At 38.0% G+C, this 27,977-nt stretch overlaps 1 protein-coding gene across 2 annotated transcripts; it reads left to right on the forward strand.

Moving 5' to 3' along the window:
* The first annotated feature begins 147 nt into the window (after window positions 1–147).
* Window positions 148–27,135, forward strand: LOC121507000 (src substrate protein p85-like). Of its 2 annotated transcripts, XM_041783098.1 has the most exons (16): window positions 148–308; window positions 4,236–4,336; window positions 4,461–4,534; window positions 4,613–4,742; window positions 7,466–7,576; window positions 9,472–9,526; window positions 12,812–12,922; window positions 13,740–13,850; window positions 16,119–16,229; window positions 18,857–18,967; window positions 20,495–20,550; window positions 20,625–20,694; window positions 20,792–21,033; window positions 22,373–22,493; window positions 23,186–23,254; window positions 25,554–27,135. In XM_041783098.1, exons 2-16 carry the CDS (start codon window positions 4,253–4,255, stop codon window positions 25,688–25,690), a joined length of 1,593 nt encoding a protein of 530 aa, XP_041639032.1. In that variant the 5' UTR covers window positions 148–308; window positions 4,236–4,252; the 3' UTR covers window positions 25,691–27,135. The 2 variants fall into 2 exon arrangements, with proteins under 2 accessions (XP_041639032.1, XP_041639041.1); XM_041783107.1 differs by lacking the exon at window positions 18,857–18,967 and having other exon boundaries at window positions 149–308.
* Window positions 27,136–27,977: the final 842 nt, after the last annotated feature.

Raw genomic sequence — 27,977 nt, forward strand, 5'->3', positions numbered from 1 at the left:
ATTAACACCCCAGGTGTGGATTGTGGCCCTTGCAAAGTTATTTTTTGCATAACCTGGCTCTTTATTTGAGCAGAGATGAATAACACTGGGCTACAGAAAGACACACAATTTTTCCCCGCCCATTTGTGACGTCACCCATGGCAGAGAACGGGATACTGGGAGAGCCCGGAAGAGCAGCGGAGAGAGCGATCAAATCCCTGGAACGGTACGGTTTCTCCATCAGAGCTGGAGGTCTGAACGGACCGCATCCATCAGGGGGGATTTGTATCAACTGTAGAGTGTGATTGGAGCTACCTGTGTCGAACAAGGTGAGTTTTAACGCATCCGTGGAGGATGTTAAAATGTCTACCTGTGTAGAAGCTCACCGGGAGCGCGCGGAGTCAGTTAATCATTCCAGAAGGCGTGTTAGCATGTTAGCATTAGCCGCGACTAGCTGAGAGGAAAACTGGAACAGGAAATACCAGAGCCAGGCACATACAGACTGCTCTATTCTGAATTTTTAGCTAAATTTAGCATTTAACTACTTTGCATCACTCATTTATTATTCTCCATGCGTCGATATAACCATTTAGGAGCTGTCCATATTAATTTTAAAGCCTGTGTGGTTATTGTGAACCTAAAATCCTCACACGTAGATTATGCTGTTCCCGTACAGTCTGGTTGCAACTACGTTTAATTAAAAGCGCTTTAATTGAGAAAAATTGCGCAATAGAATATGTAATAGCCGTGGCCTAGTTTTCTTGAAAAATAACCTACATTTACTCAAGCTAGGTCAAATCAGCTAACTTGTGTCCCTTTACATAAATGACGTTTATACACCGGGGTAACATGAAAGCTTCTTTATTGTAAGACTTTATTTTGATATCTCAGGGTCATACTTTATCGTTTCTTTTCTTTCCTCTAGTGTGGTCAGACTGATATGAAAATACTGACTTTTGGGGATTCGGACGTTAGCAGCAGATGGGTGTGGTTGTGTTGTGAGAAATTTCTCCTGTCAGTAACTAACAGACTTTGAGCTGAAACTCCGGGGCTACTTCCTGGTCTGAGGAGGTTTTCTTCGGTGTCTGTCCCCCTGTGAGGTGAATGGAGCCACGTCTCCTGCAGCCTCTGATTCAACACAGATGCTGGTGATGCCCACATTGTGCTGAGTCAGGAATAAGGCTTAGTATAGAAAGCGTTTGTTCCTCTTTAATGCTAATGCAGACTAACACAACACTCTATAATGCTTACAAACAAATCAACCCTCCTGAGTCCCTTACCTTTTAATACTATGATACTATCCTCCATTTGTTTATTGTGGATCTTCACAGGACACAGCTTTAAAGATACCACATAGATTTTATTCACTGAAATATTAAAATGAGTTTAGCAAAAATTTAGGCTGATATTTTTTGTTTAGCACTTAAACTACCTCAAATATTTCCATCAGTTGCAAAGCCAGAGAAATTCTCATTTTGTTTAAACCCATCAGAACTCCTGGAAGTGGTGACTTTAGACTGAATGCGTATTAACTCTACCTTCAATGAAACATGAGTAACCAGAGATTGTATCACAATTTAGCACAGGGAGCATTCCCCTTTATGATACATGTGAGCTTTGCTTTTAAAAAAATCCCATAGACCAGGGCTATGAAATTAGTGTGGAATGAGAGCCGGATCCTAAAAAAGACCCCATATGAAGGACATGAAAAGATCGTACATGACGTATAGTATATATAGGCTAATAATTTTTAGGACTTCAATCGGTCAAATTATCTTGGATTTTATCAGTTGGCACCATGGTGGTCTTTGCAGCTGTACATGTCTTTTACTTTGGTGTAAAATCCATAAACTAGTAGTAAAGCTGATGTGGCTCTGTCTTGTCATGTACTAGTCTGAAAAAGGGTGCCACAAGCCCTCAAAATCTTCTTGCATCAAAAAGCAGAACCCAAGGGAGTTCGACTTTACACAAGTTGGGTTTAAATGCTTCTTAAGTTGTATTCCTTACACAATCAGATAAAAACACATACTTCTCCATCCATTCCCCGATGAACTCTCTTCTCTGCATCTACTTTTTGGTTGTTAAAAGTAGAAGAGACATTTTGTCTGGCTTCCTGACCAAGAACATGCCTACAGGTGCGGAAATTTGTGCATTATGATGCTGGAGTGGATAGCAGTGCATTTTTCAGGCAGGTGTGAGAGGAGATGTAAACAAAGAGAACTGCAACGCTGTGAAGTGGGACAGACAAACTGGGAAGATAATGTGACAGATAATCCTTTAAAAAATATAATAAAACATATACGGATCACCTTTGAGCATAAGTCTACTTAAGGAGCCACTATAAAATTACCCCAGGAGCCTGACCTGGCCCCAGGGTCTCCAAATCAATTCAGAATGCCTAAAGGTGCAAATGTTCCAAAATTTAGGAATGCATGACATGATATCAGTATTGGCAGTGTTTCCCACTGAAGGACACTGTGCTTGGAGGGTAGTGATAGCCAGTCTGCCCCGCCTCATGTTTCATGGTAGTCAAAAATACAACATACAAAGACACTAAAGTAACATCTCTCACCTTTTAAAATGTTTCACTTGATTTTCTGTAATTATAGCAGGTGAACAGGGTGTAAGAAGGTTTAATGTTGATGAGGTAGCATATTGCTACCATCATCTTGGAGTGGAGGATGATATTGGCAGCAAATCACGAAGTGATAGCATAATTTTAAAACGAATCATTACACTTTATCTGTGTATTTACAGGAGGGAACTAGTGGTGGATATTTCTTGTACACAAAATGGTGCTTATTTAATTACTTCAATGAGTAATTAAAAAAGAAAAAGGAAAAATGGCTAGCAAATATACCTGGGTGGCTGTAAATATACTTAAGGAGCTTATTCATTTATTATCTGTGTGTAGGAAACACTGGATAGATATTAGCTTAAAAAGTTTATCACCTGGACTGGCAGATCTGAAAATTTCTGCCAATATTTTCAACCAACATATCAGCTATTGGCATTAGCCATATGCATGGATCAGTGTGTGGAGTCTTTTTCATTGTTCATCCTCATTCCTTAAACTTAAAAGATCATTTTCAGTACTAAAGTTTGTTTCTTTGTTTCAGGACAGAAGTTTTAGGTCCAAAGTATATTTATGTATTGGTATCTATAATCAAATATCATGCACCCTTAATTTCAATGGAGGTTTCAACATTGATTGAAGTAATACTTTTAACTGAAGGGACAAAGTTTGGGGGATTCTGATACACACGCTTCAAGGGGGATGACTGAGCAGCAGCAGCCAGGGCAGAATGAGTACAAAAATATCCAAAATGCAGCTATTTTGACTTACATTGCAAATTTAATTGGAATTTTTATATTGAAGAAAATGGTCTTTTTGTGATTAACAAAAACATACATACAAATAGGAGAGCAGGATTTTTTTGCAAGCTATCTTAAAAAATGATGCTTGATTGTTCGTATGATTTTTAAATCATAACATCTCTACTGTAACTGCTGCAAGAACTGGTATTTTGACACATTTCATTTTAAAGAAATAGTGCCCCCTTTTCAATTAGAAAATTGCAGTAGGCCATATTGTGATTTAATCTAATTTTCAGTTGATCGTTCAGCCCTAGCAGCAGCAACATCAACATTAGAAGTTGTGGATGCCAGTGTATGACCAGATGATCGATTTGGTGACTCCCAGCATTTTCACTGGTACTTCCTGCTATGTATTTTAATAAATATAGGCTGGTCACGATAGTTGACGATATGTTTGTAATTGTGTAATGGCATTACCTCAAATGGCTCTGACAGTTTTCAGGGCCAGAAAAATTCTTAATTTTATCAGTTGCAACATGACAAGAAACTTTGTCATGAACAGAACTCAGAGAAGCACCGGCTAAACTGGCAGCACAAAATGTTTAAAAAATGGAGTAAGATGGTTCACCTTTAAGAGAGAGATGCAGCAGCGGACCACTCTCTTAAGACTTATGTGAAGAACACAGAGTGAGGCGAAATGCCTCTAGCTAATAGATCTTGCATGGTGATTTGATAGGGTGGCTTATGGGTAAAAAAGAGAAATAAGAAACCTGTTGATACTTGGGCAGCAGTGTATATATGAATGGGAATCACTGTTATGTCTGGAGCTTTTGACCATTTTCTTCTGCCTTGTTAAGTACTGTAAAGTTTGCTTTTAACAAGATTTCTTTGCCTGTAAGAGATGTTGCTTTCTCAATTTCATTTTTCAAATTTTTCAGTGCAAGTTGCTCTAAAGATGTGGAAGGCAGCAGCAGGACAGGGCATCAGTGTGGCTGTGAACGATGACGTGGATGACTGGGAGACTGACCCTGACTTTGAGGTGCTTCCTCCAATTCCCTGCAATTTTTCTAAGTGCACTTACAAAAATGCTCTCATGTTCACTTACATATGATATTTTTAATCTTTCATTTAAACCTTTCGTTCCTGTTTTCATTGATTTCTAGAACGATGTGTCGGAAAAGGAGCAGCGCTGGGGGGCCAAAACAGTGTCAGGCTCAGGACATCAGGGGCACATAGAGTGAGGAAGCAAATACATTATCCTAAGGTAACAAAATTACAGGTATTATTCCCTTAACTCTGGTTTTGCTTGGTGTAGTATCAAACAACTGCGTGAGACAGTGTCGACTGAGCACACCAGCCTGAAGCAGAAGGAGCTGGAGACCATGCCCAAAGCCTCACATGGATACGGAGGGAGGTTTGGAGTGCAGCAGGATCGTATGGACAAGGTGAGAAGGACTACTAGAATCAGGTTAATAGATGTGCTGTCATATACATGTTCTACCTTTTCAAAGTAAAGTATCATTGAAACTTAAACTCAAACTCTCACCTCATCATTTATCTGCAGCTTTTTCTGTAGCTGCATTTGCAGATTCATCTTAAGTGATACTAAATGGCTCTTGAGGTGAGATTGAGGTTTTCTAGTACTGCATCACTGGACAAAACAACTTTGAATAAACAGAGTTTCACATAAATCATTCGCTTCTGTAAGTTATAACAATAGAACTGCCTCCTTGAAGTCAATGATCCATAATTTGTCTGTCAAATCTTTGCACTTTTTTTGCTGCAACATTATTCAAAGAGCATGCCGTGGGAACAGCAGGCGGCAGGTTATTTTGATTTGCCCAGACACATGGTACATATTTAGTGCAAATAAACAACAACACAATACATGTTTATATGTGCAGGCTAGGTTTTAGACCTAAGAGGGTTTATATTTGGACCCCTAGAGAAAGACAACGGGAAAATTACTATTTCTGTCATAAAAATCATAATTTGCAGATCGTTTTTTTTTTTTTTTAAGATTTGTTTTTTTTTTTTTCTGTACAACTTCTGTATATGGGGTGCAACTTACCTATTCCAGAGTAAGGCTGAATCAAGTGCTAAAACAGCAGTGATACAGAGAGAAGATGTTAATTTATGCTTGTTTTGCAGCGTTACTCTCTAAAGAAGTTACAAACACATCAACACCCCTGCACAGACACAAAGGAAGATTCAAGATTTTATTTGCAAGAGGTTTTGGATCTTTCTTTCTGCTGTGTGCCCTTCAACTCTGTCCTCTGCCACTGCCTCTAGCCTGACTAAATGTTAAATTCATCAGTCAAGGCAAAAATGTTTCATTAAGTCTCCTCAGCATCTCTTAAACATGCACAGAGTAATGTATGTGTCTGTTGCAGACAGATCGAGAGCAGAGGAGAGAGATAGCGATGTCTCCTGGTCTCTAAAAGTTTTCCTTTACACCCCAGTGTTAAGACTCATGATGGCTTCACACCCCTGCACAAACAATGACATCCAAAAGATGACCTAAATAAGAAAAAATAGAAGTTAGAGAGAGAAGTATCACTGCATACTAGGAATGGGTGGTAATACCGTAATTCAAGGTATTAAAAAAAAAAAAACAAGGTATTGCTTTAAATACCGTCATGAAGACGGTGCTGTGTAATGAGTGCACCTTTATAATAAATTATTTGAATGCACATGTCAGTTTCCACTGCCTGTGTGTGAAGATGTTTAAAAATGATAATAAAAAACTCTTGCTAGAGATGTTGGGCTAATTTGGCATAGATGAATGCACGCATCTTTACTGGCGCATATATCCTGTCATGGCATGGCATGGCTGTAAGAGGTCTGGCACTGCAGTGTGGTCTTCTCAAGTTGAGCTGTTGCAGATAAATTTCTAGACGTGCACCAGTGGCTGCAATGTGATCCAACAACATATATAACTTAATTACCCAGTTTTGGGTGTCCAGGGGATAATTTTTTGTTGCCGTGGTATTGAAATGGGTACCAATATGGATTTATTTTAACTGGTAACATATCAAAATTCAAAATACTGGTATCATGACAACTCAAATCTTTTGCAGACATCCTGTCTTCTAAAACAAAGATGAAAAAATATGACAGTCATATCTCTCCCTAGGCCTCGTCTGTACAACGATGGGTGTTGAAGATAGAATCACACTCCATTGTTTTAACACATGCAACCTATGAGAGATGGTTTTTTCTCTGTATACAGATTTACAGTACACTTCTGTTGATATGATTAGGGTGGGGGGCTTGAAAATATTTTCATCTGGCAAAGGGGGGGCTGGCAGAAAAAGTTTGTAAACCTCTATGCAAAACAATCATTGCTCCTGTAGACTTTTTCAGCAGATATTTGAGTACAGCACAAAGATGTAATATTTAATGTTAAAACTGATAAACTTTTGGAAATATCCACACACTCTGAATATAGTTAGACGTTTTGGTTTGTGGTTTCTGTAACATTCGATTGAACTTCTCATTGTTGACTGTTACTTGATCCCTGGATCAATGCTGTGTTCAGCACGATTCAGGCCGAGCCACAAACACAAGCCACAGATCAGTCTGAACAATAATGTTCTTTCTATTCACTTTACTCTGCCTGTGTGCAGCTGTTTTATGGCTGGTTGTTTTCCTCACACTGTTTCTTCTTTAAAAGATGACACTAGTTTCCTTGTCTTAATGGTTTTCCTGCAGCTGAATCTAAATATAAACCAGCTTTTTGATCCTGCCTTCCATTACCAAAATACCTGCTTCAGTATTTTCAAAGTGAGCTCTTCATTTAGCCGACACTTTCACAAATCTCACGACTTTTGCGTCCTTTGAGCTTCAGCAGCAGTTTCTCTAATGTTTATCTCAGTGTGTTTGTGTGAAAGGCTGAGTCAGTTGAGGCTGTTTCACACTCCATAATCTTTCCTGGCGAGCGGCTCTGTCCATCCACACCTTTCTGTCCCTGGGCCGTGCGGCCAAAGCAGCATGAATGTGATGACCCTGCACTGTTTACACCACTCTGTGCTCGTGTGTGATGAGTCAGGTGTCACCACCTCTGAGCTGTGTTTCCTGCTGAACTGCTCTCTTCATGAACCCGCATCCCCACAGTTGTTCCCTCATTGTGTGTGTTCTGATTTCTTCTTTGTGTGTTTCTTGACAGTCTGCTGTGGGTCACGACTACCAGAGTCAGTTGTCCAAACACTGCTCCCAGACGGACACATCTAAGGGCTTTGGAGGGAAGTTTGGAGTCCAAGCTGACCGTGTTGATCAGGTATTTACTTTAGTTTTCTGTAGCTTAACAGTAATAACTTCATCTTCATAATTTTAAACACAACTTTCTGTGATTTTGTCAGCAGAATCTGAGCCTTGCTCTTAAAGGAGATTGAAGTATTAAAATCTGGGTCACATTTTAACATTTATTATGCATCCACACCAGGGCCAAAGACATTACGTTTTCAGGTTGTCTGTCTCTATGCCTGCAGTATTTCAAGACCACTGTAAAGGGATTTCTTTAAAACTTGGCACACATGTCCACTCTGACTCAAGGATAAACTGAATACATTTTGTAGGTACTACATAGGGTTGGGTATTGTTTGAGTTTTTTCCAATATCAGTGCTAAATCAATACTTTTAAAATGGTACTGGTATCTAAATGATACCGAATCGATACTCTTAGAATGAAAAAAAAAGCAAAATTGCAAAGGCATTTGCAATTAGGAAATCCACTTTGAACAAACTAAAAATAGGTATGATTAAGTAATAAAACCGTATCCAACTCTGTTAAATTGTACTTTCTACTAACAACTCCACCCTCTCATCTACACCAAATTTTCAAATTACTTATTTCTTGTCTTTTAAATGTATATAAGTCCTTTTAGAAATTGCATATTTTACTTGCCAATTTAACTGCTTATTTGTTGATAGTACTTTGTTTCATTTTATTTTAGTATTTGTGACTTAATTTAAATGATAAAGTTCAATGTTATGATAATACGGGATTATCTATTATGTGCACACAAACTTCCTTTTCCCCCTGCCCAAATCAGAGCCTGGGCCCCCCAACCAAAAAGTCTAGGTTCACCCCTGCTCTGAAACTAATGAACACATGTTATGTCAGTTACATCAGGCTGACTATCAGCTGCAGGACAGAGAGGTCTATGATGGGACAGAGAGGGTAACATCAACAATAACCGTGAAGGAAAGTGACTAAACTTTGACCCATGTAAAAGTCATAATACTTTTTGTTTCTCCTTCATCGATCTGATCCACAGAGGCACTGCTGCATGCGTCTCTGTCTGCTTTGATACGTTTAAAAACGTTTCATACTGAGACCGACAAATACCAGAAACTAAACTTAGAAAGGATATGAGTTAGTGCTTTAAGTTGCTGCATTATCAGCGCACAGCACTCCACACTTTCCTCTAGTGGAGCAAGCCGTTTCTTCTTAATCTTCACAATCAAACTTGTCGCCTGTTATTGTTTAACTTAAATGTTATCGACCATTTAAGGCTCAAATTCTTGAGCTGCGTTTGACTCTTGCACACTGTAGTACACACCTGCGGCTGCACCTTAAATAATCAGCAGCATGCCTGTGCCATAAACAGTCTGTACATGTGGCTGCAGCATTAGCGAGCACCAGGACAGGGTGCTACTGACAGCAGCAGTGCTCACTTAAAATTCATTTACGCTTCTGACCATGTTACAAGTTACATGATGCTGGCTCTAAAGCAGCGTCGCCTTTAGCCTGAACCTACATGCAGGATATACATAACTCTACATGCACAGTGATATACCCATGGTAATATCAGACAGAATTTTCTTGTGGATTAGTCATAAAATAAAAAAGTTTCTTTTAATGTTTTGTTTTCATTAACTGGCACAGCATTGTCTAGCTTCAGGTCACTTGACTAGCATCACACATCCTGCTGTTTGACTACTGTGCATGCACACATCTCAATTGCACTTGTAAAATGATAAATCCTTCAGTTCTAGCCCAGTTTATTGAATGTTTACAGAGGTTTGTCACAGCTGGACTGGGACATTTCAGGACAATCATTAGGACTCTAATGGAGGTTAAACATGAACATACAGGGGTGCACAGTCATTATAATAACTGGTTTTCCACTCTCTCTCTCTCTCTCTCTCTCTCTCTTTCTCTTTTTCCAGTCTGCTGTTGGGTTTGAATATGCCGGCAAGACAGAGAAACATGCTTCACAGAAAGGTGATGTCACACACGGTTGTCTTTTTGCATGTCTGTTTCAGTCACAGGCTACCTGTAGTTAAGTTTGACTGATTAGTCCTGATATTTAAATTGAAATATTCAGACCCCAAACACTGATCTGCCACTTATGTTTGATTAACAGTATGAACTGCACATATTGTCTGCAGTAGGCTCATTTATCATCTCTAAATAGTTTGATGTGTGTTTGGCTGGTGTCCAGCTGCAGCATAAACACTCCTGTTGTGTTGATCAGAAGCTGCCTGATCTCTACCAGATTTCCATTATTATACAGACACAACATGTTGATGTGTCCATGATGCTGCCAGAGAAGCTGCTGTTTTGTTTCTTTTTTGGCACATAGTGAGTCATAGCAGAGTTTGTGGGAATAATTACAGAAATATGTATGCACTTGCATTTTAGGCTCTGTTTATCAGCACATCACATCTGAATGTAACAGGTTTAAAAAGCTACATTCTGTTTTTAAGTCTGTTTTCAAACAAAGAAGGAATGTGTCCTAGTCCCCTTCTGGTTAGACATAAATTGCACTGTTGAAAATTACGGGTGTAAATGCAGCTGAAAAAGATTATTTTTGAAATATGTTTAATGAGTTAACAGTCTCTGTAGAGGTATGAGCTCATTATTTTTGCATTAAGAAGAGGACACTGCTAGCTAAAGGTCATTTAGTGTATGAGAAGCAGATGTAAAAAGCCAAAGAAAAGTCAAACAAAACACCTCATGATAACCCACTTCTCGGTAGAATTGTCAAGATGCCAGCGTTTTAAATTCAGAAACAATAATAGTAAAAATCAGACAGTATTTATACCTGTCAGTACCATGACAAAAATAGAAGCCCATCCAATACTGTATTTTTTGTTTGTTTTTTTTAAATTCAAAAATAGAAAACGTCTACGCACAGTGGCCCTCATTATTTCATGCAGACAGCAGAAAATGGGTGTACACTTGTTTCCTCAAATAAATCAATCTGAACGAGGGCATATGATACCCTCAAATCCAACGCCAGGTCTCAGCTCATATATGCACATTTTCAACTCTGTTTGGAGTCACTGTGCAGCATGAATCTGATGTTACTAGAGATATTAGATATGAATTTTAAAATGTATTTAACGTTAAACCAAACCTCTGACAATCCCTGTGAGCAATGTTTCTTTTTAAAATGATGTTGAGCAGCACCAGCTTTCAGACGATTTCATCTTTTTTTAATTTTGGTTATATTTGATGAACATGTGTTTCTTTATTAACCTTGCAAAGCAGATGGATATGCCCGTTTTCATGTTTTTTCACTGGCAAATCCATCTTGCAAAGCTACCATCTGAACTGTTTGGGTCCAGTTAGAAAGTGACAGGACCAATCAGCTACAAGGGGCAGTAGTAAAGGCGCAGCAGAGTCGTGACATAAACAAGCAGCAGCAAGAGCTGGTGCAGTTATGGAGGAAGAGATTAGCGTGAGTGTTGCTAAAGGGCCAGTTTTATCAGAACTTGATGGCATTTCTTCATTAAAAGAAGAACAAAGAACAGCAGTGAGTTGTTTTCTTTTCAAAAACGACAAATGTCAAGTACTTACTTGTCTATAGTCGCCATGTTTGGTGCTATTCCTCCTTCCTAAAATAGAATTACAACTAATATGTTGGCGAGAAACTATTTAGAAAAAAAAAATAGAAATCCTTAAAAACATTTAAGTTGTTCTATATGGACATTTCAGGTTTTATTAAACCTCTTTTTTATATCTTTTTAAGAGGTGAGCATTTTATCTCTGCCGTGCACCGGCATGTCACTGTCTGCTCCTCCCACTTATAATTAGCCTACATTAACAATCACAGCTACCCGAGATATTACAGCCACTCTCTTCTCAGTGTGGGACAGTTTCAGGCTGGCCTTCTCCTGTGAATGTGCTGCTTTTTTAAGATCCAAAACATGCGCTTATGTCCCCATATTAAGAGTTAACAATTTTTTTTTTTACCTGAATGTAAAGAATTTTGAAGATATTATGATCTGAGCAGAAAAGAATTGATCATACACAAGTTACAAATCATGTGTATGAATAAGATATCCTAATATTAGCTGGAGTTTGGTCGACCGCAGCAATGCTGTTAACCACAGCAGTGAGTTCCTCCCACATACTGTGTATCTGATTCACATTAATGCCACTGAAAAAAGGCAACAAATATGTAATTTCCTTTACTTTCTGTCCTGGAGACTGAAACCATAACAAGGGGACAGAGTTTCTTGGCCGTATTACATACCTCCTTGTTGTAAACTCTGAGGGCGAGGCCAGGGCGTGTTATAAAAAGACAACTGTTTTCAGCTGCATCTATTTACACTCGTTCAGGTTCAGCCATACCCTGTTATTGGTGAGAAATCACACATAGACCTTGTCATAAGATGATTTCTACACTCAAATCTGTGCTGGTTTCTCTGCGAGTTTGATCAATGAGGGCCACTGTCGTCTCCTCCACTTGTTGTTTTTGGTCTAAATATATCTACAGATCTGAGGTTTTTAAAAATTTTCTGTACTATTTACATACATTGATGATTAAAAGAACTGAGATTTTAGAACATACTTCATTGAAAAATACTAAAGTAATGGAAATTTTGACAGCTTTACTCAAAAGTGACCCTGGTGCTTTACAGCCATGTCTGCCTTCTTAGCTTTTAGTTTATCTAGGTTGCCTTTTCATGTCTGCATATTATCATCACCTTTGTTTTGCTTTCATTCCCTGCGAAGCGGTGCTGAATATTTGCCCAATTCCAGTGCTTTCTCAGTATTATTATTACCATCAAAACTGGGATATAAATTTTACCTTCACTACCTATTTTTGATATAAAGTTGGCTGCATCCTGATCTACTTCAGAGCAACTTTGGGTCTATATTTCACAACTAACACTGTGGACTGAGTGGGATCACAAAGTCCACATGGTGAAAACAGATCATGCTACTAAAAGAGCTGCACAGACTTTGATAAACACAGTTGCATCTTAACACAGGAAAACAGTTGAGACCTTTTTTACCACTAGGAGAGTCCCTAAAAAGGTCATTTTTTATACCAGTGCAATCTATATTCCAGTGATGTGGTAAATGAATTGTGTAATTATGTACAAAATACATTCTAATTATAAGAAAATGAATTTAAAAGCAGGATATGACTTTCTTTTAGCTGATAACAACTGATGTGAATAAAGAAATTGGAATTGGGCTGCTGCTTTACCACTGCCTACCATGCTGCTTCACCCTGACTTTGCCCCTTGCCCCCCCTGCTTTGCTGTGTAGACTACGCCACTGGGTTTGGGGGGCGATACGGCGTGCAGGCAGACCGTGTTGACCAGAGCGCTGTTGGCTTCGATTACCAGGGCAAAACCGAGAAACACGAGTCCCAAAAAGGTTTGTTTAGAATCCCATTAACCCGGAGAGAAACAGCGAGGATGTGGCGGATGGAGACGCACTAAGACACACACAAACACTTCATACATAAACATAGCATTCTCTGACTCAGAGAGCACAGGTCCTGACTAATCATGTTATTTTGCATTTTTTCCTCTTCCTCCATTCCTCAGCCTTTGTCTGCTACAAACAATGGCTTTGTTTTCTTTTAGTTGCAAGCATGATTAGATTTTTTTCACCAGTTTTTAAAATGCTACAGCAGCATTTTAAGATGAAGCTCACACAGCACATCTGCCCCAGAGAAGTTGTAAGAACTTCAGAGTCTTTTTGGACGTAGGTGGCCATTTCCTTTTTGCCTCTTTTCATGTGTTTCTGCTGCTCTGGTCTCAGCTCAGATTACAGGTGTTTGGCACTGTTTACCAGCTGGTCTGTGGTTTCGGCCTGGCCTGACTGTTTGTCTCAGGGGGAGTGGAAGGTTTTAATTTAACTGTACCCCTTCCTTTTAAAAGCCTTTTGTTGTAGATAAATCAATTTTCTACTCTTTTAGTATTTTTTTTCCTGATTGAAATGGCCCAAACATATCTCTAAAAATGCTTGGATAGCTTTGTTTTGTATAATGTATTGATTATTGTTTGTCTTATTTCTTTGGATTGACAAAAAGAGAAGTAAAACGTCACTTTAACAACTCAGATCAACTATAAATGATTAAAACACACTAAAGAGGAAGAAGAAAATTAAAGTTAATGAATGATTACATGGGGAGGGCACTTAAGAGCTTTTCTTGTTCTGACTTTTAATTTTCCTCCCCATCTGACAGATTATGCCAAAGGTTTTGGCGGCAAGTATGGCGTTGAGACTGACAAGGTGGACAAGAGCGCTGTGGGCTTCGAGTACCAGGGCAAAACCGAGAGGCATGAGTCACAGAAAGGTAAGAATCTTATATCCCTACCTAATATTAAATAAAATGATGTGCCATGAACAGATATCAGATTTGTTCAGTCAAATTAATGCTAGCATTTAGATCACGTAACTGCCGTTTCAAGATTAGGGCTGGGTAATTAATTGCAAATTAGATTAAATTGCAATATGGACCGCTGCAATTTTCTAATTGCGGAAGGTGCAATATATCTTTAACCTGAAATTTGCACAAAAATACAATTTTGAAACCTTTTTTTGCAGCAGAGATGTTATGCATAACATATCATGCAATCATTCAAGTTCCATTTCGTAAGAATAGTCTACAAAAAATCCTGCTTTCTTCATTTTTGTAGGTTTTTCTTGAGTGACATCAAAATGATCAGTCCCTTCAATACAAGACTTCATGTCTGATTTTCAATACGAGTCAAAATAATCACAATTAGATATATTTTTCTAACTTTTTTAGCCTTTGTTTGATGTAATATTGTGTTGGTTTGAATGTAGAATGATTATTTGCTTGTGTTTGGTGGAAAACACTTAAGATAAGGAACTTTAGAAATAATTGCATATCAAATCGCAATTGCAATATTGGGGGAAAAAATCACAATTCGATTATTTTCTCGAATCATTCAGCCCTATTTAAGATGCACAGAGACAGCTGCTGGTCATGGTGTTAAGACAACAACATAATACTACTTTATTAGAGGATGTTAGCAAAAGATTCAAACAAAAGGAGTGTGAGTCACTGTTACCTGATCAGATCCTTGTACAAGGACAGCTATTTTGGTGAGGAAGTTAAAGCTAGCGAGCGTAGCTTGATGCACAGCTGATTGGCATGCTCGCTTGTGCAGGTAGGGCTGGGTGTCTTACAAGCATCCTACTGAGAATTAGATCATGAGGTAGAGATAAGCAATACATCATTTTTTATATAATATAACATTTAACAAGATGTATGATTTAACATGACTGTATGTAATGGTCTAGTTTATGTTGAGGTGCATTTGATAAAAAACTAAGTAGTCACTTATTTAAGACTAAAAAGGCTGTAATACAGTCATTTTCAAAGAAAATATCTTTCTTTGTGAAAAGAGTTGAAATGAAAAGGTTGAATATAGATTTGGTCAAATGTATGGTTGGATTCGTCCCCTCTGAAGTAATAAGGAATAGAGTTGTGCTGTTTTTCAACAAGAAAAAAATGATCCATGGCCTAGATGAGGAAGTTAATAATTGCAAAAATTAACAAGAGTTGATGAAAAAACATTAATTCTGGTATCGGCCAAAATATTGTTTTAAACATCGGTATCGACAGCCCTGGCTTCACAACTGGTGCTTCACTAGTTTTTATGTGTAACATTTACCCATACTAACATTTTCACTGCTGATTCTGCTGTACTAATCTAAAATGTTGACATTGGTATTTGTTAAAAAACAAACAAACAAACAAAAATCCATTATCACTTAGGCACCAAAAGCAGCACAATGTGCTAGTGTGTGGCAGTTTGTGTAATTCACATTTGATAAGAGTATAACATCACATTATTACCACAGATACTGATCGTCATTAGATGATGAACGACAGCAACTCCATGAGTTTGTTTTGCAGTCATCAGTGTTGCGTTTTTCTGCTGGTGTTATCAGCAGGTTAGTCTATCCTGAGGGCTGAACGAGTCTCTCTCTCTCGAGTCTGTCCTGACTCGTCTGAACTCTGTTGTTACGTAGCAGAGCAACTTCACCTGCAGATTCCTGTCTGACACACCTCTGCAAACTTTACTGCTATTAGGCCAAGAGTAGCTAAGGAAAACAGAATGATATTAATACATTTATAACCGCAAGAATTCCCACAATGCACCAGGTTAGGTTCACATGCTGCAGTCTGATTACTAGGTCAAATGCTCTGGTTACAGGGACAGGCGTGTAAATACTTGAGAATGAAAAAAATCAACACCTGGATATGGTACTAGTAAAAATCAACGACACAGAGTAGATACTGGATTTAAGACTTGTGCAACAAAAGTATGAAACCTAGGCACCCAATATGGGGTTGTTTGTTGCTTTTGATCATGAAAACTGCAGACAACTTTTGTACACTGTCTGAGGTGCACAAACAACATGCACAATGTTTTTGTACTGAAAAAGTTGGCCATGCTTTTGTACAATTTATTCATTCCTGATAGTTGAAAGAAATAGCCTGTTTTCTACATTACAATGCAGTATGTGAAAACAAAACACAGAAACATTTTAATGTGAGTTTGTGTCTGCTTGTTCTGCGTTTCTTCAGACTATGTGAAGGGCTTTGGGGGCAAGTTTGGAGTGCAGACAGACAGACAAGATAAATCAGCGCTGGGATGGGACCACCAGGAGAAACTTCAGCTTCATGAATCTCAGAAAGGTAAGGCCTCTGATCTGGTCTGTCTGTCTGTTCGTCCAAATTTACAGGTGCAGAGCGTTGCCTCTACCAGCTGGATGTCCACACCTGAATTAATATTGTTTCTTCTATCCTTCTCAGCCAAATAACGATGTGAAATCAGTTGTCTTCGTATTTCTTGTTGATACTATCAGAACAAATAAGACATGTTTAGTAAGAAGCTATTGAATGCTAACAAATTTAAAATCTTCCAACAGCTGATTCCTTTTACTACACTGATGAAAATGAGGCGTTTCTCTTGTTTATACTGTTGTGCTTTAAAGCCATCTATCCACTTTTTTCTACTTTGATCAGGGGTGCCATAAGAAACCCATCTTTATAGGTTGTCTGCTTTCAGTTTAGCTCTCTGTAAATGTTTCTTCCTGTGCAGCTCTGATGTGGTTTCAGTGTGGCTTCGGATGTGGTCTTTCAAAGGATGATAACTTCCCCAATCTGTGGGTAAAAAAAAAACTCAGATGGAGGAAGTGAAACCACAGCTCAGATTGCCATTTGAATGTTAGCTCTTTGACTGTAGATCAATGGACTTTAGACAAATGGGACTGTAAAATCTAGATCTAAAACAGAAAAAACGATGTCTATGTTAACAACCAATTTGTAGGAATGCGCAATATTGGATTTTTGGCGATATCCGATATGCTGATATTTTAAAACTCATTTTGGTGGATACCAATATTTAATTACATTTTTTCCACTGTAAAAAACACCAATTCCACCCTGTACTACAAATATGTATTTTTAAATATTGGTAGTCTATTTTTTTTAGACAAAATATTAGATTTTTATCCGAAATGAGGGCTGTATTGTTTCTTTTCAAATACAGCCATACACTAATGAAAAACTTACAGTAATGTCTTTGGTTACATGTGCATTACATGCTACATGTATTTTTAACAGTACAACCAAAGTCATCTGCATCTTTGAGGGTAATAAACAGCAGCAAAATAACCTGCTGACACTAAGGTCCACAGTGTTAAAAAGAAATAGCTTATAAATTTAGACTGATTCTCCTTATTACTCAGCCAGTTTATAGGATGGCTCCCTGACATACTCCTGACAAAGTGCTTTAAATAACAACAACAACAAAAAGACAGATTCTTAAATGCAAAAAATCTAGCTATAGTTCAGAGCTTCAATATGGTTTTAAGAAATGCAACTTAAACTGAAGTAGTTCTCCTGGCTCTGCTTTGAACAGCAAAAACTAACTAAGCAACCAAGTTTAATGGGCATTTCACTGTAAACAGCTCTGCAACAACATAGTGACACCCACATCTCTAATGCTGGAGACAGAGCACCTATGTGCACCATGCACAGGAAAGGTGTGTTTTTGAGTCCTCCTCACATCACATGTAATTCACAAGCGATGCAAACAGCTATTTTGCTGTCTTGTTCCCACGCCTCAAACTTCTCCCAAACAGCTGACATGTTGAGTTTGTTGTTGGCACACGTCCAGTATCATCGCGTGTGCTTAATTATGACGTCACATTATCGGCCGTACAGATCGGCGTAAATTTTATTATCGGCCGGTACCAATAATTAAATTTATAAGCTATTATCGGCTGATACAGAAGTACTGCTGATAATATCGTGCATCCCTACCAATTTGTGTTCTTTAATTCCTAAAAATATGCAGATAAATGTGGGACGTCAAGTCTGTGACTCTCCTCTTAAAGGCTCGGTCATGTCTAGCACCATACAGATAAAATGCCCTTCAATACAAAATAAATATCTTTTTAAATTTTGTTTTTAACAATTTCAATAGTTTTCTTGTTATTCAAAACAAAAAAAAACACCCCAAAATCTTTTCAGGTTTAGCTCCTAATTTAAGATTTCTTTTATCTCAGCAAAAAGGGAAGTACATTTCAACAAAAACAAAATGAATACAAACAAAACTATTTTTTATTTATCATTAATTTACGAACTTTCAAAACAATGCCCCTTTTGGGGCCCAATATGATGAGGATTTACTTTTTTGTAGTCTATTACAAAAATTAGGAATCAAACTACTTGCAATACTTTCAACTTGGCATTTACAGCAAAGTCAACATACAGTACTCTTAAGCCCTTTTCACACAAGCAGCATTTTAGGGTTAGCTACCTAAAAAATGTCCTGACTTTCCCAACTTCAAAGATATCTGACATCAACTTGAATAAATGTAGGGTATAGTTGGGAGGACAAGCAGCAGTTGTAGTTGCCAATTCACTGGAAATGTGAGAAAGCAAATGGAATAAAATACAAACTTGGGAATCAAAGCTTTTGATTCACATGTTGAGTGAAAAATAAATCCAAAACACTACATGGCTCAATACTGTATTATCTTTTCTTGGTTTGAGTCTTAAAAAGTCATGTTTGAGTTTTAAAAAATGTGCCTCAACCCTGGTCTATGTTCTGTGAATATTCCGAGGCAGGGAGTAAGTTGTTGAGTTTTATTTTACAGGATTTCCACTTTAAACACCATAAAGTGTCTTCTTCATGTCTCAGAGCACGAGTGTTTATGAATCTGTCTGCTGTATCATTGTGTCTACATGTTTGTATGTTTGTTCGTTTAAATATGTGTGTTACTGTCTTTCCGTGTGTGTGTGTTGTATTACAGACTATAAGCGTGGGTTTGGAGGGCAGTATGGGGTAGAGGTGGAGAAGCAGGACCAGTGTGCCCTGGGCTATGAGCACAAGGAGAGCCTGGCCAAGCACGAGTCTCAGAAAGGCACAGAAACTCCCCTGAACACCAACATTCTTACCCCCCCCCCCCGAATTTCCTGCTTCACCCCCCCAGCTTGACACACTGCCTCTCACATCATCCTCCTCATCCTCAGTAACACCTGTTTTAGTTTTAATGAATAACTCAGTTTTTCTTTACAGACAGACACATCTACTCTGTCAGTTCACCTCCACCATCACTTAATCCATTCAGTGTTACACCTTTCTACCCTCTGTATCACCAGCCTGCACCATGAACTCAAAAGATTCACCGTTTTTGTGCCATCTTCCTGCTAAACCTCAGCAGTTATCAGCCATGCAAAAGTTTTTTTAAATTATCTGCAAACTAAAATCTTGCTATTCCTAATACAGCACAGATACATTCAAAAGTATTGAGTAGAAATTTTAAATGTTAAGTGTAGCAGCGTATCCTAACAGCACACAAGCGCTAGATCATGTAATGCAGCGATATCAGACTCTCTCTGTCCACACTCCATCCTTTACATTTTTACTTATCTACTCTCTTAATTAAAGCTTTCAGTTTTTAAGGCCGAGAGTTCAAACTGTGGTGTTAGTATAGTATTTTAAATTCTATTAATTTAGCCTCTGTGCTAACACAAGTCCAAGCACATTTTAATCGCAGATTGCAAGTGTTGTTAATGCAACACCATCTCCCCTTTGTAAACAAGGCTAACAAGCTCTGTTGAGTGAGAAAAGGGAAAGAAAATTGAGAAAACTTCCCTATTGGTTACTCCCAGTGCAATATCGTCTCTCTTGTTCAGCATTCATGTCAATGTGAATGACATAAAGGGAAATGGAGACAGTGTCTCAGGGCAAAATCTAGCTGCTTTGCTCTCAAGGACTCCATAAAAATAAAAAGTAATCAAGCTAAGATTGGGTGGTATCCATGTTTTAATACCGTTAAACCTTTCTCAAATTTGATGTTTAACCACTAATGCACAGTCAGGTGTTCATAGTTTAATAAGGTTTAAAAACTAAAATCACCTCCACCCTCCCTCTCCCTGATCACTCCCTCACACCTCCTGCTGCTTCCAGCACGACCGTGATGCGCTCTCATTCATTTTGTGCATGTCATTTATGTTCCATGGCCAACATGCTTTTGACAAAGCCCTCCTGCTGTGACTTCACAGAAACATGGCTGATCTTAAAGCAAAGATTGAGCCAAGATGGCTGCTTGACCCCGAATGTCTGGCTTATATTGTATATAAGATTCTCCTCTCAGCTCTTCTGCAGTCCCCGCCTGCATTCAGTTTTTATTTATCGTTTCTCTTCTTTACAGGTTTGCATGAACGCATCAGCCAGTCTTTTGATCCCAGCAGTTCTTCTGTTTTAAACCAGCCACAGTCTGCTTCAGCTGAACAGAGAGGGATCAAATCCATATCATGTTTCAAACTTGAGTAAAATTGCAAAATTTTCCTCCAGTATCTGTTCTGTTAAGAGTTTCAATGATGCAGACTGTGGTTGAATCATTTAAAGATGGCCGAAACTAATGCTTTTCTCATTTTGTTACCAGATTACTCTAAAGGATTTGGAGGGAAATTTGGTGTCCAGAATGACCGGATGGACAAGGTGAGGAGTTTTTTTGTATTTTAGTGTATTTAGTTAAGTCTGCAGAGCTCTGTCTTACCATTTTTTCTCTACAGAGTGCAGGAACTTTTGAAGAAGTGGAGAAGCCGAGCTCATCGTACCAGAAAACCAAACCTGTGGAAGCTGGTAAGACATGGTCAAAATCTGCTCCCTCTGTGTCAAAATAAAACCCTGGACCGAAATCTTCACATCATTTTGTCTTTGTCTGTCTGTGTCTCGTCAGCTGGCAGCAGCACAGGAAGCATCAAGGCCCGCTTTGAGAACATCGCCAAGCAGAAGGAGGAGGAGGACAGGAAAAGGGCTGAGGAGGAGCGAGCACGTCGACAGGCCAAGGAGAGGGAGGAGCAAGAGGCGGCGCGCCGTAAAGTCGAGGCTACACCCAAGGCCCCCTCTCCTGCTCCTGCTGCAAGCCCCACCCCCAGCCCGACCCCAGCAACCCAGCCAGATGCAGCCCCAACATACCAGGTGGGTCACTGTAGCACTATGTTTAAGGCAGTGAGGTTGTCAGATTGATATTTTATGATTGCATGTGCTTTGAAATAATGCAGCCCTATTATTATAATGTTTTTAAAGGATTAAATATACCTTAAAAAAAAATCATATCAAAGTTTTAGAGTCTGGTAGTGAATAAGTCCAGCCTCACTTCCTATTCCCCAGAGTGACTATGCCCCCATCTGGGTAAAAACAACCCCGAGACTGAATGGCAGTTGATAAGAAAACCGTAGTAGCAATGCAATTCAACACTATTGAATTGCATTTTGTTCATCCTAAATTGACAACGGAGAGGAGTAAAGTGGTCAATTGTCTAGACCAGTGTTACGTTCCTACTGAATTTAAGCAAGGGATTTGACTTGACTTATTTTACTTGCTTGTAAACAGATTCTTTACTCATTTACTAATGTATTTACAACTTTAAATTTAACGTCCAACACACAAGTTATGTGATGTCAGTATATGAATCATCTGGTCACAAGATGGAGTTGTTGTACAGTTTTACAGAGAGAGTCTGAACACACACTCATCAGCACCCGTACTTGGTTTATTTTATAATGTTGCAATGTCAGTCCCTTTCTTGTTATAACACTTTTACCGCCTGCATTTTGTATTTTATGCATGTAGATTGCTAAAGACTCTGTTTATCCAATTAACTGCCATTCATTTTGACAGAGTGTTTTCACCCAGGAAGGAGCAGGCCAGCATTGATTGGATAAAGTGCCTAGATGGATCGCTCTAATCACTCATGGCACCCAACTATAGATTTAAAGATTTAAATCTTCCAAATTCCTTCGATCTTGTACTTAAAGAATTGATAATATCAGCTACATTAATTCATTCTTTGACAAATATTTGTCTTGGATTTTTTAATAAGCACTTTCATACTAAATCTTTAAAAATCACACTATCACACACTGAGGTTTTGCCATTTACATGCCACATAATAGTGAAAGTATATGCCTGGAATGTCCATTAAATAATGGCGCTGGCAGATCACTGGTCAGGGCCGAGCTAGCCAAAATCACCTGAATCTGGTCACCCATCATTCTGTGGGTGCTCCTTTGGCATAAAATGATAAAACCAACTGCACATTAAGCTACAGTTTTGACACCTCCGTTTTAATAAACTGGAAATAATTTTGTGTCTGACTTACAGATGGTACTAATAGGTTTATGTTTTAGCCTTTAGTCTTAAGGTGGGACTTTCCTCACTGGTTATACTAAAATACTGAGGCTTTTTATTGTTTGAAATAAAACATGTATATTTTTTATTCAGTGTAACTGAAGATGATGCTGTTTTCTCTTGTTAGAAAACAGAAGAATCTTATTATGACACCACCACAGAGAATGGTGAGCAGCTGTTCGAGGCAGAGCCCCAGAACCAGCAGGAGGAGCTCTACCAGAACCCCGACGAGACCGCACCAGCAGGAGGTGAACGTCCTCTTATTGGTGACATCTCCCATCTCTCCTCCCCCTGTTCTTTGAACAAGCAAATGCTACATGAACTTTTATCATAATTAATCACTCATCAAAATTAATATAAATCCACTCTTCAGGTGCTCACTTAGAGCAAAAAGATCAGAAATTTCACATGTTCTGAGAGAAGTTAATGAATACTATCAGTCTTTTGGAAAGATTGTGTTGTATTAATATAACATGTCTTAAAATGTACCACAATCAAAATGAAAACAGGAGCTAAACCAAAATTGTTATTGCAATGAATGCCAAAAAATGTACCAGGTAGCTAACAGCCAGCCAACTTGTTTTCTATATTGTTCACTATAGACAGTTAACGATATATTGTGTGATTTCAGATTCAATCTAACTTACTGTTAAAAAAAAGAAAAGAGAAAGAAAAAAAACATGAGTATGAGATTGATAGAGTAAACATGGTCAGAACTTGTGGCTGAGGTGGAATGATGCATATTGTAAAAAGTCTCAGTGATGTTTTTCTCCTACATCTTCATTCATAGTTTGTCTCTTGTCCAGTCAGATTGTTTGGTCAGGACTAATAGTTGTATAAGATTTCATATCCCTACAATCCATCTTTATCCAGAAGAATTCCTGAGCACCAGAACCAGTCCTGTGTTTACTCAGACTAAAACATGTTCTTTCCTCTACAGACGCCCAGCAGTACGACTACGGCGAGGACCTCGGGGTGACGGCAGTGGCTCTTTATGACTACCAAGCAGGTGAGAATGAAAACTGTGACACAGACTCAAAGAGCTCATTTACACCAAATTTTAAGCAAATATTTTCAACCAAAGTTGACGATTTGTTCCTTGAAGCAATATGGCCAAAAAATTTTTACACCAAAACTCAATTTATGGTTTTAAGTGAATTTCTTTCCTGCTCAAACAAACAACCGATGATCAAATGAACAAATGATCAAGAAGGGCTCAAAAAAGTTTTTTCCTTTATAATATCAACAATAATTGACAAAAGTAAACCGTATTTTACTTTGCAGGTTAAAGAGTGCACTCTAAACTTGTGTTTTAAAAGTGTACTGTAGTTTCAGGGGAGCTGTTTGCATTAACACTCGGTTATTCACATTGGCAGTGCTCTGAAAATTTTTAATTCCTTTAGAAACAGACTGAAATCAATGCCGATGTCTCTGTGTGACCTATGCAAATAAACAAGACTATCAAAAGAGTCAAGATTATTTATATAATTGTATAACTCTGACTCTGAATCAGTGTCAGATTAAGATTTAGTCACATGGATCAAAACTGTATTTAGTTATAATTTATAAGGAAAATATTCAGAGTGAGTGGTAAGATGTTTTTTTCTCTTTAATTTGAGAACAGAAGAGCAGTGTTTAAAAAAAGATGTTTTATTTAGTTTACAGGAGTCACCAAAACTGACATTAGATAGAGGTTCTGACAGTTTTAACTTTGGTATTGGTAACTTTTGTAGTTTGAGATGAAATAGTTACCAGTATTAATACTAACAGTGATAAACTTTCTCCATGGTTATTGTACCATTCATATTTTAATTATCATAAAAACTGTTAGTTATAACATCACGGTAAATAATATCCAGATGGTTCATTTTCTGAGGTGAATGGGGGAAAAAAGTCTGCAGGTTGACAAGAGATATGTAAAACACAGAGAGGAGGAGGCATCACTGTGTCTCCTCTCTCTTGTGTGTGTGCATCACTCTCTGTGACTGTCAGAGCGCAGAGACACAGGCTTAAAGAGCATGTTAGCTGTAGGCTCATCTACTCATCTTAGACCACTTCTGTTAAAAACAGATTGTCATTTGTTCTCGAAAAAACAATGGAAAATTTTCAATTGTGGTATTGATAAGGGCTCTGATCATTAAAGAGCTTTGGACTGGGAATATGACTTGTATATCTTTTCTGTCCTATAAATATAGAAATAATGGATATGTCATGGTCAGCACATTTTAACCATATTGTAATAATACCGATTAACGTGACTTTGCCATTAGGGCTGTAGCAATCGATTCATTTTGCAATCGAGTACTCAACCAATTCTTCTGGCGATTAATCAAGTATTCTATTAAGAAATATTGCATTTTTTTTTTTACCAGTCACTTTTGATTTTTTAAGAGTAGTACTAGACAAATGAGAAAAGAAGCTGGGCCCCTTAAATGAACTACTTCTATATTAAAAATTTGTATTAACAGATTCTCTAAAGAAAATATATTTTACAAAGTGAAATGAAGTTCTAAAGGCAATTTAAATTTCTTGAAGTTACAAGAACAGGAAGTAAAATAATGACATTAGATTATACCATATTTGGGGTTTTAGGGATCTTCTCCCAGGAAATGTTTGGTGCCAACACTTTATTTCTTTCATTGTAGTTTATATTCATTTTCCAATTTGCCATTAAAGTAAAAGGACACAATCATTTTAACATCCTTTAGTTCATGCATGAATGTAATATTTCACATTCTAGCAAGAAAAAAAGTTGCATCATTCACACAGTGGTCTGATGATGTCTGAAAGGTGAACCTTTAGATTACAGGAATATTGTTTTATTTTTTTGGACATTTTTGTTTGTGAGTTCATCCACCTTAAAAATATGACTTTTTAAGACCATCCACTGACATGGAGAACACATTTTGCAGATAATTTGAGGCAGATAATTTGCCTCAAGGAATCTTTTGAATTGAATCACTCGAATAAGTCGAGGAATTGTTTCAGCCATTTGCCATAATCATGATATGAAATGTCTACAGTGTTAGATTTCTCAACGGATATACCTAATAATTTGGAAAACGAGTTAGACGTCTTTATAGTTTAACCCCAGAAAATTATCAGTTAAATTCCCCTTTAAACAAAGAAAAGCGGGACATCTTCATGTTTTTAATTTTTCACTAAATAAAGCCAGACTTCTCACTGTTAATAATTAAAGTTGATGGTAAACTATAAACCTGTCAGATTCCACTTTCTTGTAATCGAGGTTTTGTTTTATGTCTAAAAATAACTCATGCTGTTCATCAAACTGTCCTTTCATGTTTTAGCCGGTGACGATGAGATATCCTTCGACCCCGATGACATCATCACCAACATCGAGATGATCGATGAAGGCTGGTGGCGAGGCGTCTGCAGAGGCGCCTACGGCCTCTTCCCCGCCAACTATGTGGAGGTCCGGCAATGATGACCATCTGTGTCTGTGCAACGATTAAAGAGAGACAGGAGACGTTTTCAAATCCCCTTTTTTCCTTTTCATCCCCTGATCATTTCTCTCTTCACCTCATCTTAGCGCTTTAACACTGTGAGACGTCTTCAGGTCTCCTGCTGGCTTTTCCTTTGCTCCTTTTTCCATCCCTCCCTGGTCTTTTTCCAGAAGTTTCTCTCTGTGCAGCAAAAGAGAGGACAAGTTATTCTAGAAAAGAATATATAGTTGACATTATCCAGGTAAAAAAACAGACACAAAGCTTTGCTCTGCACCTCGGCTTTGTCACAGTGAAAGCTACAAAATGCAGCTCACATGTGAAGTTGCATTTTGTATCTTTTTATTTTTCTAGATAAAGTGTTTAGAGTCAAATCAGGTTTTTCTTCACATGTGCTAGAAGAGTTTTTAGTCTCACCAAAGAGCAGAGAAACGGCAGTAAAGAGTCCTGTGCACGGGACTCAAGGTGCTCACTGGTTCGTAGCTCAACCTTCATGTAAGCAGGAGCAGATTAAAGCTGAAAACTTGGATTATATTGGTTGGATTATATTGTATATTAAAGCTGTTTACAGCGCAGGACATCAAGTAAGGACCAAAAAAGCTGATCAAACTTTGCTTCTTGGTCTGTCTGCGTAAAGTCTGCCAGCTTGCACAGAAGTTTAAATTACTTCCTGATTGAAGCTTCAAAACTTTATCCTTTTTTCTGAACACTCACATCAGTAATAAAGCTCAATATAAATGATTATAAATAAAGTTTCCTCCTCTAACTGACACTTAAACTGTTCAGAATAACGAGGCCATAATGTTTAAGGTTTTCTCTCCACTGTGGATAAATCAACAGAAACACTACAGCTCATGTTATTTTAATCATCGCCATGCATTAAACTGTTTAAATGTTGATGCTGTGGTTGAAATCATGTACAGAGAAATGAGGATTTATGAAAAATAATAATTTTGAGGGCGTATTTTTGTTCCTTGTGCTCGTCTTTGTGTCTCGCTGCCTGCGGGGTTGTGTGTCGTAACATGTCGACGTGCATACGTGAGGTTCAGTGACTGCTACCATCATCACGACCGACACGTGTGCACAGAGTTACCTTTAAAACAAGAGTGCTCATAATGCCTGTAGAGACCGTTATCAGGCTGCTGTTAAGGGAAAAGGCTTCGGTGTTTTTTTCTCCAAACACTAATTATTTCTAACAGACGGCAGCGTCTGTGGATCGCAGTAGTGTAGCTCAAACCAGTGTGTGTGTGTGTGTGTGTGTGTGAGAGAGTGTGTGAGGGCTTCATGAAAATCATCTTTGGGGTTTTATAATAAAAAGTGACCTTTTCGAATGCATTATTTTTATCTGTACCTCTGTTGGCTTGAGTCACATCATTACCTGCTTGTTCTTTTTTTTTAGTTTCAATAAATAAAGTAAGAATTTAAGAGATGATTGGTCTGCCTTTTCTGTTGTCTGAGCTGTTCAAAAACACCGGCATTATTTACCAAAGTTTAAGACTAATTTGTCAAAAAATATTTATCCCCTTTTGTTACTGGTACTGGAGAGTCATAATGATATTACAAAGATGATCAAAAGAAGCCGTCTGTCTTTATGTCTGATCAGTCCCTTAGTGTGGTGGTAAAAGTAAAAAATCTAGGGCACATTATCAGGAATAACAAGTGATGATGATGTTCAGCGTCAGTGCTGCAGATTGTATGTACAAGCTAATATCCTGGCATGCAAATTTCAAATATATTGACAAATTTAAACCAGCTTTTAAGACCCTACTGTACTCTTCATACTTCTCACTTAGGGTGTAACTACAGTAAAGCAAAAATGAAAAAAGCTACAGGTAGCACACAATGGTGCATTTAGAATATTTCTTAAATTACCAAGATGGACAAGTTTGTTACAGTAATGTCTCAACATTTCACACTAAACAGATTTTTTATGTCTACATTTGTAACTCGATTAATTGATTCACAAAATGAAATACTTGTGCTTACTCAAAACACTGGCACAAATGACTCTTTGTGTATTCAACCTTTTGATGTTTTACCCTTTTGTTTATTTTATAAATCAATTATGGTCAATATAATTTTGCTTTTGACAAAAAATTACAAAAAGAACTTCTTAATCTCGAAGTGAGAACACATTTCCACAAAGTAATGTCAAATAAAATGTAGAGTAAGTGCATAAATATTCTGTTCCTTTGAGACAGTATTTAGTAGCTGCACCTCTGGCTGCAATCACAGCGCTGAGTCTGTGTGGATAGGTCTCAATCAGGCTTG

The sequence above is a fragment of the Cheilinus undulatus genome, linkage group 1, assembly GCF_018320785.1.
Source record: "Cheilinus undulatus linkage group 1, ASM1832078v1, whole genome shotgun sequence".
Classification (NCBI taxonomy): Eukaryota; Metazoa; Chordata; class Actinopteri; order Labriformes; family Labridae; genus Cheilinus; species Cheilinus undulatus.

Coding starts and splice junctions, on each gene's coding strand:
- LOC121507000 (XM_041783098.1), top strand. CDS start 4,253: ATGTGGAAGGCAGCAGCAGGACAGGGCATCAGTGTGGCTGTGAACGAT. Junction 4,743..7,465: donor AGCAGGATCGTATGGACAAG/GTGAGAAGGACT, acceptor GTTTCTTGACAG/TCTGCTGTGGGTCACGACTA. Junction 20,695..20,791: donor AACCAAACCTGTGGAAGCTG/GTAAGACATGGT, acceptor GTGTCTCGTCAG/CTGGCAGCAGCACAGGAAGC.